We start from the raw sequence: 17,899 nt of genomic DNA on the forward strand, positions 1-17,899 counted from the left end.
CTCAAGGTGAAGGTGGCGCGAGGACGCCGCGAGCTGCTGACTTGGCACAAACGGGGAGCGGTGCCGGGGGGGGTGGGGGAGCGGTGCCAGATGCTGCGAGACCCCTCCCCCACACTGTCACCGGGAGTCACCTTGGCCAGGGGCGCCGGGGGGCAGGAGGCTCAGTAGGGGGCGCTGTGGGGCAGGGTCACTAGGGGGCGCTGTGGGGCAGGGGGTCAGTAGGGGGCTCTGTGGATTGGAGTGTGGGGCAGAGTGTCATAAGAGCATAAGAAAGGCCGTACCGGGTCAGACCAAAGGTCCATCCAGCCCAGTATCTGTCTACCGACAGTGGCCAATGCCAGGTGCCCCTGAGGGAGTGAACCTAACAGGCAATGATCAAGTGATCTCTCTCCTGCCATCCATCTCCATCCTCTGATGAACAGAGGCTAGGGGCACCAGTCTTACCCATCCTGGCTAATAGCCATTTATGGACTTAGCCACCATGAATTTATCCAGTTCCCTTTTAAACATTGTTATAGTCCAGCCTTCACAACCTCCTCAGGCAGGGAGTTCCACAAGTTGACTGTGCGCTGCCTGAAGAAGAACTTCCTTTTATTTGTTTTAAACCTGCTGCCTATTAATTTCATTTGGTGACCCCTAGTTCTTGTATTACGGCGTCCCCGGGCGCTGCTCTGGGGCTGCTCCCCACCAAGCCAGGCAGGACTCTGGGAGCCTCCTCCCCCTCGGAGCAGCCTGTCTGCAGGGCAAGACGCTCCCACGGCTTCACCTCCTGGGTCTCTCCTTGGAGCATTCAGCCTCCTCTGCCCCTCCGTGCGCTTCCCACAGCGAGTCCCCCCGGCGGGGTCCTGGGGGGCCACAGGGTCCTGCCCCCCCACTGCGCAGGCAGACGTGACTCTCAGCCAGCCAGTAACACAGAGGTTTATTCGATGACAGGAACAGGGTCTAACACAGAGCTTGTAGGTACCGCGAGCCGGACCCCTCGGCCGGGTCCATTCTGGGGGGCAGTGAGCCAGACCCCCACGTCTGCCCTCACTCCTCGTCCCCAGCCAGCTCCAGACTGACCCCCTCCAGCCCCTCCTCTGCTCAGCTCCTTCCCCGGGCCAGGAGGTCACCTGACCCCTTTGTTCTCCCCCCCTTTAGCATCCCCTTGCAGGGGGAAGGGCCCGGCCATTAGTTGCCAGGCGACAGAGGGTCGGGGAACTGATGCCCCCCCACAGTATTCAGAGGGAACATTAAGAACAGCCCCACTTCGTCGCACGGGGTCACTAGGGGGCTCTGTGGGGCGGGAGGGGCCCGGGAGGGGCGGTGAGGCAGTGTCAATGGGGGCAGGGGTCACTAGGGGCGCTGTGGGCGGGGTCAGTGGGGCGCTGTGGGGGCCACTAGGGGCGCTGTGGGGCCAGGGGTCAGTGGGGGGGCGCTGTGGGGGGCCACTAGGGGGTGCTCTGCCATGTGACTCCCCCGGGCCCCACCCCCGGGCTCTTCCCCTCCCCCCCCGCAGGTGGCAGCCGGGGCCGCGGCGACGTTCCCCATGAGGAGGGTGGAAGATGCCGACGTCGCCCGCGCTGCTGCTGCTGCTGCTGATCGTCAGCTTCGCCCGCCTGAGCCTGCAGGTGCTGTCGTCACTGCGCATGGGTGAGGCACCCCAGGGAGCCCGGGGCTGGGGGCCGGGGCTGCGGGTCGGGCGTGAGGGGCCCCGGCAGAGCTGGGGGAGCCCGGGGCTGCGGGTCGGGAGGGAGGGGCACCGGCAGAGCTGGGGGAGCCCGGGGCTGGGGGCAGGGGCGGCGGGTCGGGCGGGCGGGGCACGGGCAGAGCTGGGGGCGCCCGGGGCTGGGGGCCGCGGCTGCGGGTCGGGAGTGAGGGGCACCGGCAGAGCTGGGAGCCCGGGGCTGGGGGCAGGGGCTGCGGGTCGGGAGTGAGGGGCACCGGCAGAGCTGGGGGAGCCCGGGGCTGGGGGCAGAGGCTGCGGGTCGGGAGTGAGGGGCACCGGCAGAGCTGGGGGAGCCCGGGGCTGCGGGTCAGGAGTGAGGGGCACCGGCAGAGCTGGGGGAGCCCGGGGCTGGGGGCAGGGGCTGCGGGTCGGGAGTGAGGGGCACCGGCAGAGCTGGGGGGGGCGGAAGCCCAGGGCTAGGGGGTAGGGGCTGCGGGTCGGGAGTGAGGGGCCGTGGATGGGTGGGGGGCCATGGGAGGTGGCTGAGGATGGGGGGGAGCTCAGTGGTGGGGGAGGGGTGTCAGTGGTGTCTCTGGTCCCACGTGCCCCCCGGCTCTGTGCCCCCCAGCTGCGATCCTGGACGATCAGACGGTGTGTGGGCGCGGGGAGCGGCTGGCCCTGGCCCTGGCCCGGGAGCAGATCAACAGCATCATCGAGGTGCCGGCTAAGGCCCGCGTGGAGGTCGAGATCTTCGAACTGCAGCGCGACAGCCAGTACGAGACCACTGACACCAGTACGTGTGCGAGGGGCCGTGCGTGAGACCACTGACACCAGTACGTGTGCGAGGGGCCGTGCGTGAGACCACTGACACCAGTACGTGTGCGAGGGGCCGTGCGTGAGACCACTGACACCAGTACGTGTGTGAGGGGGTGTGCGTGAGACCACTGACACCAGTACGTGTGGGAGGGGCCGTGCGTGAGACCACTGACACCAGTACGTGTGCGAGGGGCCGTGCGTGAGACCACTGACACCAGTACGTGTGCGAGGGGGTGTGCGTGAGACCACTGACACCAGTACGTGTGTGAGGGGCCGTGCGTGAGACCACTGACACCAGTACGTGTGCGAGGGGCCGTGCGTGAGACCACTGACACCAGTACGTGTGCGAAGGGCCATGCGTGAGACCACTGATACTAGTATGTGTGCAAGGGGCCGTGCGTGAGACCACTGACACCAGTACATGTGGGAGGGGCCATGCGTGAGACCACTGATACTAGTATGTGTGCGAGGGGCCGTGCGTGAGACCACTGACACCAGTACATGTGCGAGGGGCCGTGCGTGAGACCACTGACACCAGTACGTGTGCGAGGGGCCGTGCGTGAGACCACTGACACCAGTACGTGTGCGAGGGGCCGTGCGTGAGACCACTGACACCAGTACACGTGGGAGGGGCCGTGCGTGAGACCACTGACACCAGTACGTGTGCGAGGGGGTGTGCGTGAGACTACTGACACCAGTACATGTGGGAGGGGCCGTGCGTGAGACCACTGACACCAGTACATGTGGGAGGGGCCGTGCGTGAGACCACTGACACCAGTACGTGTGCGAGGGGCCGTGCGTGAGACTACTAACACCAGTACATGTGGGAGGGGCCGTGCGTGAGACCACTGACACCAGTACTTGTGCGAGGGGCCGTGCGTGAGACCACTGACACCAGTACTTGTGCGAGGGTGTGTGTGTGAGACCACTGACACCAGTACATGTGCGAGGGTGTGTGTGTGAGACCACTGACACCAGTACTTGTGCGAGGGTGTGTGTGTGAGACCACTGACACCAGTACATGTGAGAGGGGCTGTGCGTGAGACCACTAACACCAGTACTTGTGCGAGGGGCCGTGCGTGAGACCACTGACACCAGTACATGTGCAAGGGGTGAGTGTGCAAGGGGTAGCCAGAACTAGTTTGCCAGCACCATTGTATGTGCCAGTGTTCAGTGTGTGAGGGGGTGACCGCATGTGAGTGTGTAAACATGTGAGGGGAGCGTGCGAGGGGGAGTGTGCACGAGGGTGGTTAGTCCAAAAGCACCTCTGCCAGACCCTCGTGGTGCGGGGAGTGTGAGGAGGCGAGGGGGAGTCCGTGACCCAGCGGGGCTGGGAGCGTGAGATCCCCCAGGCCAGTCACGGCTGGGTGTGCAAGGTGCGTGTGCACACGTGGGCCCAGCCCTCGCTGGGTGGGGATAATCTGTGTGAAGTCAGGGACGTGGGCATGTGCCGGGCACAAGTGTGCAAGGAGGAGAATGGATGTGAGTGTGCTGGAGCGTGCGGGAGACTGAGGCGATGGGGAGTGTGCACGTTTGTGTGTGTAGGGGGGGTGTCCCAGGGCCCTGGCACGGGGTTGGGGGGGTCCCGGGGCCCTGGCACGGGGTTGGGGGGGTCCCGGCACGGGGTTGGGGGGGTCCCGGGGCCCCGGGCTGGGAGCTCTCAGGGCTCCGGGTGAAGCCAGGCAGGACTCTGGGGCAGCGTCTCCCGCAGGGCACCTGTCACTGGGGCCAGGAGCCTGCTCGGCTTCGGGGCCTCCTGGGTCCGACCTCGGCCCCCCGCTCACCCCGGCCCCCCCGCAGCGAGTCCCCCTGGGCGGGGCCCCGGGGAGCCTCTCACGCCCCCAAAGGGCCCTGCCCCCCCCAGCGACTCCCAGCCAGCGAGTGACCCCGGCGGGTTATTCGTCGTGGGGGACCCAGCGTAGAACAGAGCTTGTGAGCACAGGGCCCAGGGACCCGCAGCAAAGTCCGTCTGGGGGGGACCCAGAGCCCCCCCAGTCCCAAGCCAGGACTGACCAGTTCCCCCAGCCCAGCCTCCCACCCCCTGTAGCCCCCTCGGCCTCTGTCCCTTTCCTGGGCCAGCAGGTCGCCTGGGTTCCCCTCCCGCCCCCTGGCCGGCCCTGCAGGGCCAAGCTCCAGCTGCCAGTGAGCAGGTTCTGAGCGGGGGCCGGTCGTCACACCTGCCCTCCAGGGGTCACTGCACCAATCACACCCCCTGAGCCCCCCAGCCAGGTACCTAACACACAGGGGAAACTGAGGCACCCACCGTATTCAGAGAAACATTGCGAACATTCCCACTGTGTCACAGCAGGAGAGTGAGGGTGAGTGGGCATGTGCAAAGATGGGGGGGTGTATTTGTGCAAGGGAAAGTGTGCAAGGTGGGTGTGCAAGGATGGGCGTGTGGGGAAGGATGAGTGTGCATTCGTGGCCAGACACGCATGTGAGTGTGAATGGACAGGGCAAGAGGAGGATGTGTGTGTGCAAAGGTAATTGTGCAGGACATGGATGCTTGTGGAGGGATGAGTGCACGTGTGAGAGGGTGGGCAGGCAATGGGGAGTGTGCAAGGGTTGTGTGCAGTGGTGAGCATGCAGGTGCGCGTGCGAGGGGGCGTGCGAGGGCCTGGCTGCCCGGCCTGCCCCCCACACACTCTCTCCCCGCAGTGTGCCAGATCCTGCCCAAAGGGGTGGTGTCGGTTCTGGGCCCAGCGTCCAGTCCAGCCTCGGCCGCCACCGTCAGCCACATCTGTGGGGAGAAGGAGGTAAATGGGGGGCGGGACCCCCTGAATCCTGCCGTGCCCCCCCGTGCGCCCCACATCCCCAGTGCGTCCCCCCCGCCGGGGTCCTGAGCCTCTCACCCCCCCCGTGCGCCCCACATCCCCAGTGCGTCCCCCCCCGCCGGGGTCCTGAGCCTCTCGCTCCCCCCCGTGCGCCCCACATCCCCAGTGCATCCCCCCCCGCCGGGGTCCTGAGCCTCGCTCCCCGTCGCCCCACATCCCAGTGCATCCCCCGCCGGGGTCCTGAGCCTCTCGCTCCCCCCGTGCGCCCCACATCCCCAGTGCGTCCCCCCCCGCCGGGGTCCTGAGCCTCTCGCCCCCAGATCCCCACGTGAAGGTGGGCCCCGAGAGACCCCGGCTGCAGTATCTTCGCCGCCTCCGTCAGCCTCTACCCCAGCAACGAGGACCTGAGCCTGGCCCTGGCCCGGATCCTGCAGTCGTTCAACTCGCCCTCCGCCAGCCTGATCTGCGCCCGGGCCGAGTGTGAGGGGCGCCGGGGGCGGGGCAGGCTCTGCTGGGAGCGCCGGGGTCTGCTGGGGCGCCGGGGCGGGGGCAGGGTGGGGCTCTGCTGGGGTGCCGGGGCGGGCAGGGCGGGGCTCTGCGGGAGCGCCTGGGGGCAGGCGGGGTCTCAGAGGGCGCCGGGGCAGGGAGCAGCCGGGGCTGGGGGACTCTGCTGGGGTGCCGGGGCGGGGCAGGGCGGGGCTCTGCGGGAGCGCCGGGGCAGGGCGGGGTCTCAGAGGCGCCGGTGGGCAGGGAGCAGCCGGGTCCACAGGGGTGCCGGGGCAGGAGGTGGGGTGGGGTCAGAAGGGGGCACTGTGAGGCAGGGAGTGGAAGAGGTTGGCAGGGGATGCCATGGAGCAGGGGTCAGAGGGGCGCCATGGGGCGGGAGGAGGGCCAAAGGGGTGCCGTGCTGCAGGAGGTGGGGCAGGGATCAGCAGGGGGCACCGTGGGGCGGGGATGGGGGCCCAGAGGGGCGCCGTGGGGCGGGGATGGGGGCCCAGAGGGGGGCGCCGTGGGGCGGGGGGATGGGGGGCCCAGAGGGGGGAGCCGTGGGGCGGGGGGATGGGGGCCCAGAGGGGGGTGCCGTGGGGCGGGGGGATGGGGGCCCAGAGGGGGGCGCCCTGGGGCGGGGGGATGGGGGGCCCAGAGGGGGGCGCCGTGGGGTGGGGATGGGGGCCCAGAGGGTGCCGTGGGGCGGGGATGGGGGCCCAGAGGGGGTGCCGTGGGGCGGGGATGGGGGCCCAGAGGCGCCGTGGGGCGGGGATGGGGCCCAGAGGCGCCGTGGGGTGGGGATGGGGGCCCAGAGGGGTGCCGTGGGCGGGGATGGGGGCCCAGAGGGGGTGCCGCGCTGCAGGGACTGACCCTGCTCCCCCGCCCCCTCCAGGTCTGCTGCGATTGGAGGAGCTCGTGCGCCAGTTCCTCATCTCCAAGGAGACGCTGTCGATCCGGATGCTGGACGACGCCCACGACCCGACGCCGCTGCTCAAGGAGATTCGGGACGACAAGATCTCGACCATCATCGTCGACGCCAACGCCTCCCTCTCCTACCTCGTCCTCAAGAAGGTGCCGGCCCGGGCACTGCCGGGGGAAGCTCGCAGCGCCGGGGGCCGGCTGGGGGCACTGCTGGGAGAAGCTCGCAGCGCCAGGGCCCGGCTGGGGGCACTGCCGGGGGAAGCTCGCAGCGCCAGGGCCCGGCTGGGGGCACTGCCGGGAGAAGCTCGCAGCGCTGGGGCCCGGCTGGGGGCACTGCCGAAGGAAGCTCGCAGCTGGGGGCACTGCCGGGAGAAGCTCGCAGCGCCAGGGGCCGGCTGGGGGCACTGCCGGGGGAAGCTCGCAGCGCCAGGGGCCGGCTGGGGGCACTGCTGGGAGAAGCTCGCAGCGCCAGGGGCCCGGCTGGGGGCACTGCTGGGGGAAGCTCGCAGCGCCAGGGGCCCGGCTGGGGGCACTGCCGGGGGAAGCTCGCAGCACCAGGGACCGGCTGGGGGCACTGCCGGGGGAAGCTCGCAGCGCCGGGGCCCGGCTGGGGGCACTGCTGGGGGAAGCTCGCAGCGCCAGGGGCCCGGCTGGGGGCACTGCTGGGAGAAGCTCGCAGCGCCAGGGGCCCGGCTGGGGGCACTGCTGGGAGAAGCTCGCAGCGCCAGGGCCCGGCTGGGGGCACTGCTGGGAGAAGCTCGCAGCGCCAGGCTCTAACTCTCTGATTCTTTTGCAGGCCTCCGAGCTGGGCATGACTTCGGCCTTCTACAAATACATCCTGACCACCCTGGTGAGCGGGGGCTGGGCTGGGCTGGGGCCCCACTGCAGGGGGGCTGGGCTGGCTCCCAGGGCCGTGACCCCCGGCCCAGCCCCGACCCAGCTCCCGTCTGCCGCACCCGGGGAACCGTTCGCTGCCGGCCTGGGCCGAAGGGCCCCCCGGTTCCGCAGCCCCCCCTGTGCCGGGCCCCCCTCCCGCCCCACAGCCCCCTCGCGCCGGCAGGCCCCTCCCGCCCCGCAGCCCCCGTGCCGGCGGGCCCCCTCCCGCCCCGCAGCCCTCGCCGGGCGGGCCCTCCCGCCCGCAGCCCCCTCGCCGGCGGGCCCCTCCCGCCCCACAGCCCCTCGCCGGGCGGGCCCCTCCCGCCCCGCAGCCCCTCGCGCCGGGCGGGCCCTCCCGCCCCGCAGCCCCGCGCCGGCGGGCCCCTCCCGCCCCGCAGCCCCCTGTGCCACCAGGCCCCTCCCGCCCCGCAGCCCCTCGTGCCGGCGGGCCCCTCCCGCCCGCAGCCCCCTCATGCCGGCGGGCCCTCCCGCCCCACAGGCCCCGTGCTGCCGGGCCCTCCCGACTCACCCCGCGCCCCGCCCCTGCTGCCCGCGTGGGCCTGACCCCGGCCGCGGCCCTGCAGGATTTCCCAGCCTGCGGCTGGACGACGTGGTGGCCGATCACAGCCGGGTCCTGGGCTTCTCCGTCCTCAACACCAGCCACCGCTTCTACCCCGAGTTCGTCCGCAGCCTCAACATGTCCTGGCGGGAGACCTGCGAGCGCAGCCCCTTCCCCGGCCCCACGGTGAGCCCCCGGCCCCTGGGCCCTGCCCCCAGACAGCCCCGGCCGGCTCCCGGCCCCTGGGCCCTGCCCCAGACGACAGCCCCCGGCCGTCCCGGCCCCTGGGCCCTGCCCCAGACAGCCCCGGCCGGCCCCCGGCCCCTGGGCCCTGCCCCAGACGACAGCCCCGGCCGGCCCCGGCCCTGGGCCCTGCCCCAGACAGCCCCGGCCGGCCCCGGCCCCTGGGCCCTGCCCCCAGACAGCCCCGGCCGGCCCCCGGCCCCTGGGCCCTGCCCCAGACAGCCCCCGGCCGCCCCCTGGGCCCTGCCCCAGACAGCCCCGGCCCCGGCCTGACCCGGCCCCTGGGCCCTGCCCCAGACGACAGCCCCGGCCCCTGGGCCCTGCCCCAGACAGCCCCGGCCCCGGCCTGACCCGGCCCCTGGGCCCTGCCCCAGACAACAGCCCCCGGCCTGCCCCGGCCCCTGGGCCCTGCCCCCAGACGACAGCCCCCGGCCCCTGGGCCCTGCCCCCAGACAGCCCCCCGGCCCCTGGGCCCTGCCCCAGACAGCCCCGGCCGGCCCCGGCCCCTGGGCCCTGCCCCAGACGACAGCCCCGGCCCCTGGGCCCTGCCCCAGACAGCCCCGGCCGGCCCCCGGCCCCTGGGCCCTGCCCCAGACGACAGCCCCGGCCGGCCCCGGCCCCTGGGCCCTGCCCCAGACGACAGCCCCCGGCCCCGGCCTGACCCGGCCCCCGGACGACTGCCCCCGGCCGGCCCCAGCCTCCTGACCCTGCCCCAGGCCCTGCCCCCAGACGACAGCCCCGGCCCCGGCCTGCCCAGCCCCGGCCCCTGGACAACTGCCCCCGGCCGGCCCCAGCCCCTGACCCTGCCCCCAGGCCCTGCCCCCCAGACCCCTGGACTACTGCCCCCCCGGCCCCCAGCTCTGCCCCCAGCCTGACCTGGACCCCGGGCCCCCGGCCCCCAGCCTGCTCCCGGACGACTGCCCCTGGCCTGCCCCAGCCCCCGGGCCCTCCCGGCCCCAGCTCTGCCCCCAGCCTGACCCGGCCGCCCGGCCTGCCCCATGGATGACTGCCCCCGGCCTGGACCCCAGCCCCCGGACCACTGCCCCCAGCCTGGACCCCAGCCCCGGACTACTGCCCCCGGTCCCCAGCTCGGCCCCCCGGCCTGCCCCGGCCCCCCCCGGTCCCCCTGACCCTCCTGTGGGGAGGTGGGTGGACGGGGGGCGCTGGGGGAGAGGTTGGGGGGGAGGGGGGCGGACGGGGGTCGCCGGGGGGGGAGGTTAGGGGTGGGGGGAGGGGCTGGGGGGGCGGAGGGGGGGCGCCAGGGGCCCGGCCGGGGAAGGGGGCCGGCGTAACGTGTCTGTGGGTCCGTGGCCCCCCAGCTGGCGGCGGCGCTGCTCTTCGACGCGGTGCACGTGGTGGTGGGGGCCGTGCGGGAGCTGAACCGGAGCCAGGAGATCGGGGTCCGGCCGCTGGCCTGCGCCTCCGCCGGCATCTGGCAGCACGGCACCAGCCTGATGAATTACCTGCGCATGGTGAGCCCCCGCCGGCCCCGGGCGTTCACTCTGGAGCCTACTGACCCCGGGGGCCCCGCAAGGGGGGGCTGGGGCGCCCCCCCGGCTGCTCCCACTGGGGCTGGGCCCCCCCGGCCCTGCTCTGTCCCCTTGGTCCCCCTCACCTCGTCCCTGTGCCTGGCCCGGCAGGTCGAGTACGAGGGGCTGACGGGTCACGTGGAGTTCAACAGCAAAGGGCAGCGAACCAACTACACCCTGCGCGTGCTGGAGAAGGCGCCGGACGGGCACCGCGAGGTGAGACCCCGGCCCCCGGCCCCCTGTGCCCCCGGCCCCCCGCGCCTCTGGCCCCCCAGCCCCTGCGCCCAGCCCCTGGCCCCGGCCCCAGCCTCTGGCCCCCAGCCCCCTGTGCCCCAGCGCCCGGCCCCCAGCGCCTCTGGCCCCAGCCCCTGTGCCCCAGCGCCCCCGCGCCCCGGCCCCAGTGCCTCTGGCCCCAGCTCCCCTGTGCCCCAGCGCCCCTGGCCCCAGCGCCTCTGGCCCCCAGCCCCTGTGCCCCAGCGCCTGTGCCCCAGCGCCTCTGGCCCCAGCCCCTGCCCCCAGCCCCAGCGCCTCAGCCCCAGCGCCTGTGCCCCTGGCCCCAGCGCCTCTGGCCCCCAGCCCCTGCCCCCAGCCCCGCGCCCCTGCCCCCAGTGCCTCTGCCCCTGGCCCCAGCGCCTCTGGCCCCCCGGCCCCCCAGCGCCTCTGGCCCCCAGCCCCTGCGCCCCAGCGCCCAGCCCCGTGCCCCGCGCCCCGGCCCCAGCGCCTCTGGCCCCAGCCCCTGCACCCCAGCGCCCCAGCCCCGCGCCCCAGCGCCTCTGGCCCCAGCGCCTGCCCCAGCCTGGCGCCCCCAGCCCCGGCCCCAGCGCCTCTGGCCCCCAGCGCCTCTGGCCCCCAGCGCCCCAGCCAGCGCCCCGGCCCCGGCCCCAGCGCCCCGGCCCCAGCGCCCCGGCACCGCGCCCGGCACCCCATCCCCGACCTCTCAGCCTTCCCGGCCCCCAGCCCCGGCCTTCCCGATCCCCAGTGCACCCAGCCCGAGGCCTGCAGCTCTCCCCAGCCCCCAAACTGCCAGCCTTCCTAGAGCCCCACACCTCCCAATGTCCCCAGCTCTGCCCAGGGCTCCCCAATGCCCCAGCCCCCATATCCCTGGCAGCCCCCATCTTCCTACAGCCCTCCATATACCCCCATACACCCCCAATAAACCTAGCGCTCCTCAATGCCAGACCCCCCCCCCTGGCACCCCCAGGGACAGCCCTGCCTCACTAGGACCTCAGAGACCTCTAGCCCCAGGCATCCGTCTCCGGGTCTGTGCAGAGAACCCCCCCCCCCCACGCCTAGTAACCAGGCACCACGTGGGGAAACTGAGGCACACACAGTCGTCATCCAAATTATGAAAGATTCTCACTTTGTCACCCTGACCCCGCTGAGCCCCAGGGGCCCAGCTCCTCAGTCAGCCCATGACCCCCTCCTGCTCCCACCCAGCCTGTGCCCTCTCCGCAGATCGGCGTGTGGTACTCGAACAGGACGCTGGCCATGGACGCCACCACACTGGCCATGGACGTCTCCGAGAGCCTGGCCAACAAGACCCTCATTGTCACCACCATCCTGGTGAGCCCGGCCCGGAGGGGGGGCGTGCGGGAAGCCCAAGGCTGGGGCGGGGGCTGCCTCTGGATTATCTGGGGAAGCTCGCAGCGCCGCAGGGCACCGCTGGGGAAGCTCGCAGCGCCGCAGGGCACCTGTCACGGAGTGTGGGGGAGTCCAGCCCTGCACCCCTCTTCCCGGGACCCACAGTGACTCTCCGCCAGCCAGTAACACAGAAGGTTTATTGGACACAGGAGCACAGGATACAGCCCAGCTCGTGTTCAGAGCCAGGACCCCTCACTCTGGCCTCTCTGGGGGGTTCAGGGTGCTTGGATCCCAGCCTAGGATCCCCTGGAAACCCCCCACCCAGCTCCCAACCGAAAACTGACCCCACCCTCCACTCAGCTCCTTTTCTTTATCCAGCTCACGGGCAGAGGTGTCACCTCCCCTCCCCCAGGCCTAGCTCATGTGACAGGCTGAATCCCTGCATCTCACCTAAAATCCTCCCTGCTCTCCCCTCCCCCACACAGACAGCCCCTGCTCCATCACATCACCACTGAGGGGAAGCTCGCAGCGCCGCAGGGCACTGCTGGGGGGAAGCTCGCAGCACCATAGGGCACTGCTGGGGGGAAGCTCGCAGCGCCACAGGTGTCAGGGAGTCCCCGGGCGCTGCTCTGGAGCTGCTCCCCACAAGCCAGGCAGGACTCTGGGAGCCTCCTCCCCCTCGGAGCAGCCTGTCTGCAGGGCAAGAAGCTCCCACGGCTTCACCTCCTGGGTCTCTCCTGGGAGCATTCAGCATCCTCTGCCCCTCCGTGCGCTTCCCCCAGCGAGTCCCCCCGGCGGGGTCCTGGGGGGGCCACAGGGTCCTGCCCCCCCACTGCGCAGTCAGACGTGACTCTCAGCCAGCCAGTGACACAGAGGTTTATTCGATGACAGGAACAGGGTCTAACACAGAGCTTGTAGGTACCGCGAGCCGGACCCCTCGGCCGGGTCCATTCTGGGGGGCAGTGAGCCAGACCCCCACGTCTGCCCTCACTCCTCGTCCCCAGCCAGCCCCAGACTGACCCCCCCTCCAGCCCCTCCTCTGCTCAGCTCCTTTCCCGGGCCAGGAGGTCACCTGACCCCATTGTTCTCCCCCCCCTTTAGCATCCCCTTGCAGGGGAGGGCCCCAGGCCATCAGTTGCTAGGAGACAGTGTCAGGCATTCAGGTGCACTGGCCCCTTCCTCTGCAGCAATCACCCCCCTGATCCCCCCACCTGGATATTAAGAACTGCAGAGGGGACACTGAGGCACCAACACCGGATTCAGAGGGAACATTCAGAACATTCCCAGCTCGTCACAACAGGGCACTGTGCGGGGAAGCTTGCAGCACCGCAGGGCACTGCTGGGGGGAAGCTTGCAGCACCGCAGGGCACTATGCAGGGAATCTCACAGTGCTGCAGGGCACTGCTGGGGGGAAGCTCGCAGCACTGCAGGGCACTGTGCAGGGAATCTCGCAGTGCCACAGGGCACTGCTGGGGGGAAGCTCGCAGCGCCACAGGGCACTGTGCGGGGAAGCTTGCAGCGCTGCAGGGCACTGCTGGGGGGAAGCTCGCAGCACTGCAGGGCACTGCTGGGGGGAAGCTTGCAGCACCGCAGGGCACTATGCAGGGAATCTCACAGTGCTGCAGGGCACTGCTGGGGGGAAGCTCGCAGCGCCACAGGGCACTGTGCAGGGAATCTCACAGTGCCGCAGGGCACTGCTGGGGAAGCTCGCAGCGCCACAGGGCACTGTGCAGGGAATCTCACAGTGCCGCAGGGCACTGCTGGGGAAGCTTGCAGCGCTGCAGGGCACTGCTGGGGGGAAGCTCGCAGCACCGCAGGGCACTGTGCAGGGAATCTCACAGTGCCGCAGGGCACTGCTGGGGGGAAGCTTGCAGCACTGCAGGGCACTGTGCAGGGAATCTCACAGTGCTGCAGGGCACTGCTGGGGGGAAGCTCGCAGCGCCACAGGGCACTGTGAGGGGAAGCTTGCAGCACTGCTGGGCACTGCTGGGGGGAAGCTTGCAGCACCGCAGGGCACTATGCAGGGAATCTCACAGTGCCGCAGGGCACTGCTGGGGAAGCTCGCAGCACCGCAGGGCACTGTGCGGGGAATCTCACAGTGCCGCAGGGCACTGCTGGGGAAGCTCGCAGCACCACAGGGCGCTGCTGGGGAAGCTCGCAGCGCCACAGGGCACTGTGTGGGGAAGCTTGCAGCACTGCAGGGCACCGCTGGGGGGAAGCTCGCAGCCGGCACTGACGCCCCCGCCCCCCCCCACAGGAGAACCCCTACGTGATGCGCAGGGCGGGGGCCCAGGCCCCGGGGGGCGCCGGGGAGCAGTACGAGGGGTTCTGCGTCGACATGCTGCACGAACTCGCCGGGATCCTCAAATTCCGCTTCCAGCTGCGGCTGGTGGAGGACGGGCTGTACGGGGCGCCCGAGGCCAACGGCTCCTGGACCGGCATGGTGGGCGAGCTCATCAACCGGGTACGGCCCGGGCGCGGGGGCAGCTCTCCCCCCCCCGACTGACCGGGCGATGGGAGGGGGCAGTGAGGGGTCGGGGGGTATCAGGGGCAGCAGGGGGCTCAGGGTGTCAGGGAGTGTGGGGGAGTCGGGGCCCTGCACCCCCACTTCCTGCGGTTCCCCGGGGCTCTCAGCCAGCCAGGAGAGCAGCAGGTTCGTTCAGACGGCAGGACACAGGCCAGGACGGGTCTTGCCGGCACAGACAGCAGGACCCGCCCCCATTGGGTCCATCTTGGGGTCCCAGGCGCCCCACAGCCCCCTTGGGGGTCAGAGCCCCGTCTGGGCTCCCTCCATTCCCCAGCCAGCTCCTGAAACCCCCTCTCCCCCCACCTTCCCCCCCCCTTGTTCAGCTCCCCGGGCAGAGGGGTCCCCTGGCCTCTCCCCTCCCTGGGGCCCTCCTCCGGCCAGTCTCCTCCCCAGTGCAGCTCGTCCTCCCAGGCCAACCCCGCAGCACTCAGCCCCGGTAAGAACAGGGAACCGGCCCCGCCCCTCACACCGGGGCTGTGGGCGGGGGCGATGGGTGGGGGCCGTGGGGTGTCAGGGGCAGTGGGAGGTAGGGGGCAGCAGGGAGGTGGGGGGCAGGGCCCCCGCTCACCCCCGGCTCTCTCCGCAGAAGGCCAATGGGAGGAGGCAGTGGGGTGTCAGGGGGCAGTGGGGGTGGGGGCAGCGGGAGGTGGGGCAGGGCCCCTCACCCCGGCTCTCTCCGCAGAAGGCCAATGGGAGGGCAGTGGGGTGTCAGGGGCAGTGGGGGCAGGGGGTGGGGGCAGCGGGAGGTGGGGCAGGCCCCTCACCCCGGCTCTCTCCGCAGAAGGCCAATGGGAGGGGCAGTGGGGTGTCAGGGGAAGTGGGGGTAGGGGGCAGCGGGGAGGTGGGGCAGGCCCCCTCACCCCCGGCTCTCTCCGCAGAAGGCCAATGGGAGGGGGCAGGGGGGGGGGAGGGGGGCAGCGGGGAGGTGGGGGCAGGGCCTCACCCCGGCTCTCTCCGCAGAAGGCCGACCTGGCGGTCGCTGCCTTCACCATCACGGCGGAGCGGGAGAAAGTGATCGACTTCTCCAAACCCTTCATGACGCTGGGGATCAGCATCCTGTACCGGGTGCACATGGTACGGGGCTGGGGGCAGGCCTGGGGGCTCGGCCCGGGGGCACTGGGGGTCAGTCCTGGGGGTGCTCGGCCCGGGGGACGCTGGGGGTCAGTCCTGGGGCTCGGCCCGGGGTGCTGGGGGTCAGTCCCGGGGTGCTGGGGTCAGTCCCGGGGGAGGGCTCAGCCCGGGGGCGCTGGGGGGTCAGTCCCGGGGGTGCCTGGCCCGGGTGGGTGCTGGGGGTCAGGGGGGGAATCAGCCCGGGGTCTGGGGTCAGTCCTGGGGGCTCAGCCTGGGGGCGCTGGGGGTCAGTCCTGGGGGCTCAGCCCGGGGGTCTGGGGTCAGTCCCGGGGCTCGGCCTGGGGCGCTGGGGGTCAGTCCCAGGGGGCTCAGCCCGGGGGCGCTGGGGGGTCAGTCCCGGGGGGGGCTCGGCCCGGGGGCGCTGGGGGGGTCAGTCCCGGGGGAGGGCTCAGCCCGGGGGGGCGCTGGGGGGGTCAGTCCCAGGGGGGGGCTCAGCCCGGGGGGGCGCTGGGGGGTCAGTCCCGGGGGACGCTCAGCCCCCCCATCTCCCCCTCCCCAGGGCCGCAGACCCGGTTACTTCTCCTTCCTGGACCCCTTCTCGCCGGCCGTGTGGCTCTTCATGCTCCTGGCCTACGTGGCCGTCAGCTGCGTCCTGTTCCTGGCCGCCCGGTAACGGGGCGCGGGGGCAGCAGGGACGTGGGGGGCAGGGCCAGGGGGATGGGGGGCGGGGAGGTGGGGGCAGGGCCGGGGCAGGGCAGTGGGGATGGGGCGGGGCCGTGCGGGCAGGGGCAGGGCGGGGACGTGGGGGCAGGGCCGGGGGCAGGGCAGTGGGGGCGGGAAGGTGGGGGCAGGGCCGGGGGCAGGGCAGTGGGGGGATGGGGGGTGGGGACGTGGGGGGCAGTGGGGGGATGGGGGCGGGACGTGGGGGTAGTGGGGATGGAATGGGGATGGGCGGTAGGGATGTGGGGCAGGGCCAGGGGCAGGGCAGTGGGGATGGGGGCCGGGGACGTGGGGCAGGGCCGGGGCAGGGCAGTGGGGATGGGAAGGTGGGGGCAGGGCCGGGGGCAGGGCAGTGGGGCGGGAACGTGGGGGCAGTGGGGATGGAATGGGGATGGGCGGTAGGGACGTGGGGGCAGGGCCGGGGCAGGGCAGTGGGGATGGGGCGGGGCCGTGGGGGCAGGGGCGGGAGGTGGGGCAGGGCCGGGGGCAGGGCAGTGGGGATGGGGGCGGGGACGTGGGGGCAGTGGGAGATGGGGCGGGGCCGTGGGGCAGTGGGGATGGAATGGGGATGGGCGGTAGGGATGTGGGGGCAGGGCCGGGGGCAGGTGCCCAGGCCCCCCCTCACTGCCCTGTCCCGCAGGCTGAGCCCCTACGAGTGGTACAACCCCCACCCCTGCCTGCGGCGCCCCCCCGTGCTGGAGAACCAGTTCAGCCTCGGCACCAGCCTCTGGGTCCCCATCGGGGGCTTCCTGCAGCAGGGCTCCGAGGTGCTGCCCCGCGCCCTGTCCACCCGCTGCGTCAGCGGGGTCTGGTGAGTGCGGCGGCGGGGGGCTCGGGGGAGCCGGGGGGCTCTGGGGCTTGGGGGCTGGAGCCTGCGCTCGGGGGGGCCGGGGGGCTGGAGCCTGCGCTCGGGGGCGGGGGCCTGGGAGCTCGGGGCTGGAGCCTGCGCTGGGGCGGCGGGGGCTCGGGAGCTCGGGGGCTGCAGCCTGCGCTGGGGCGGCGGGGCAATGGGGGCAGCGGGGGCTCGGGGCTGGAGCCTGCGCTCGGGGCGGCGGGGCTCTGGGAGCTGGAGCCCTGCGCTGGGGCGCCGGGGGGCCTGGGAGCCTGGGGGCTGCAGCCTGCGCTGGGCGGCGGGGCAATGGGGGCAGCGGGGCCTGGGGGCTGGAGCCTGCGCTCGGGCGGCGGGGCTCTGGGAGCTGGAGCCCTGCGCTCGGGGGAGCCGGGGGGCTCTCGGGGGCAGCAGGGGGCTTGGGGGGCTGGAGCCCTGCGCTCGGGGCAGCCGGGGGGCTCGGGGCGGTCCTGACCCCGCCCCAGGTGGGCCTTCACGCTGATCATCATCTCGTCCTACACGGCCAACCTGGCCGCCTTCCTGACGGTGTAGCGCATGGAGGTGCCGGTGGAGTCGGCCGACGACCTGGCCGACCAGACCAACATCGAGTACGGCACCATCCACGCCGGCTCCACCATGACCTTCTTCCAGGTGAGGGGGCCCGCCCCCTGGCCCCCGCAGCCCCTGGACCCCCAGGGACCTTCGCGCCCCCTGGACCCCTCAGCCCCCAGCCCCCGGGACCCCTCAGCCCCTGCGGCCCCGGACCCCAGGGACCCCTCAGCCCCCACAGCCCCTCGGCCCCACGGCCCCGGGACCCCTCAGCCCCACGGCCCCCGGACCCCAGGGACCTTCGCGGCCCCGGCCCCGCAGCCCCGGACCCCCAGACCCCTCGCGCCCCTGGGACCCCCGGCCCTCCCCGCCGCCCCGGCCCCGGGCCCCTCCCTGCCCCCAGCAGCCCCTCCACGGCCCCTCCCACAGCCCCCGGGCCTCCCGCCGCCCGCAGCCCCCGGCCCCTCCTTGCCACCTGCACCCGCTCCGGGCCTCCCTGCCACCCCGCAGCCCCCTGGCCCCTCCCACAGCCCCGGGCCCCTCCCTGCCGCCCCACAGCCCCCGGCCCCTCCTAGCCACCCCTGCACCCCTGGGCCCCTCCCTACCCCAGAGCCCCCAGGCCCCTCTCTGGCCCCACAGCCCCCGGGCCTCCCTGCTGCCCCCAGGGACCCAACCTGGCGTCCGGCCCGCTCCCCACGGCCCCCGGGCCCCTCCCTGCCCCTGAAGCCCCCAGGGCCCCTCCCTGGCCCCCAGCCCTCCCTGCCCCA

At 72.7% G+C, this 17,899-nt stretch overlaps 1 protein-coding gene across 1 annotated transcript in view; it reads left to right on the forward strand.

Annotated features, from left to right (window-relative positions):
* Positions 1-17,899, forward strand: part of GRIK5 (glutamate ionotropic receptor kainate type subunit 5) — a 39,032-nt gene that overhangs the window by 7,574 nt on the left and 13,559 nt on the right. Inside the window, 16 exon segments of the mRNA XM_039513254.1 lie at positions 1,499-1,632; positions 2,277-2,441; positions 5,123-5,222; positions 5,560-5,607; positions 5,609-5,718; positions 6,620-6,798; positions 7,445-7,502; positions 8,109-8,269; positions 9,646-9,798; positions 9,967-10,071; positions 11,311-11,418; positions 13,694-13,900; positions 14,924-15,037; positions 15,594-15,703; positions 16,395-16,565; positions 17,069-17,234. Of these exon segments, the coding sequence (XP_039369188.1) occupies positions 1,545-1,632; positions 2,277-2,441; positions 5,123-5,222; positions 5,560-5,607; positions 5,609-5,718; positions 6,620-6,798; positions 7,445-7,502; positions 8,109-8,269; positions 9,646-9,798; positions 9,967-10,071; positions 11,311-11,418; positions 13,694-13,900; positions 14,924-15,037; positions 15,594-15,703; positions 16,395-16,565; positions 17,069-17,234 (2,043 nt within the window). The 5' untranslated portion in view covers positions 1,499-1,544.

This window comes from Mauremys reevesii, linkage group 24 (genome assembly GCF_016161935.1).
Source record: "Mauremys reevesii isolate NIE-2019 linkage group 24, ASM1616193v1, whole genome shotgun sequence".
Classification (NCBI taxonomy): domain Eukaryota; kingdom Metazoa; phylum Chordata; order Testudines; family Geoemydidae; genus Mauremys; species Mauremys reevesii.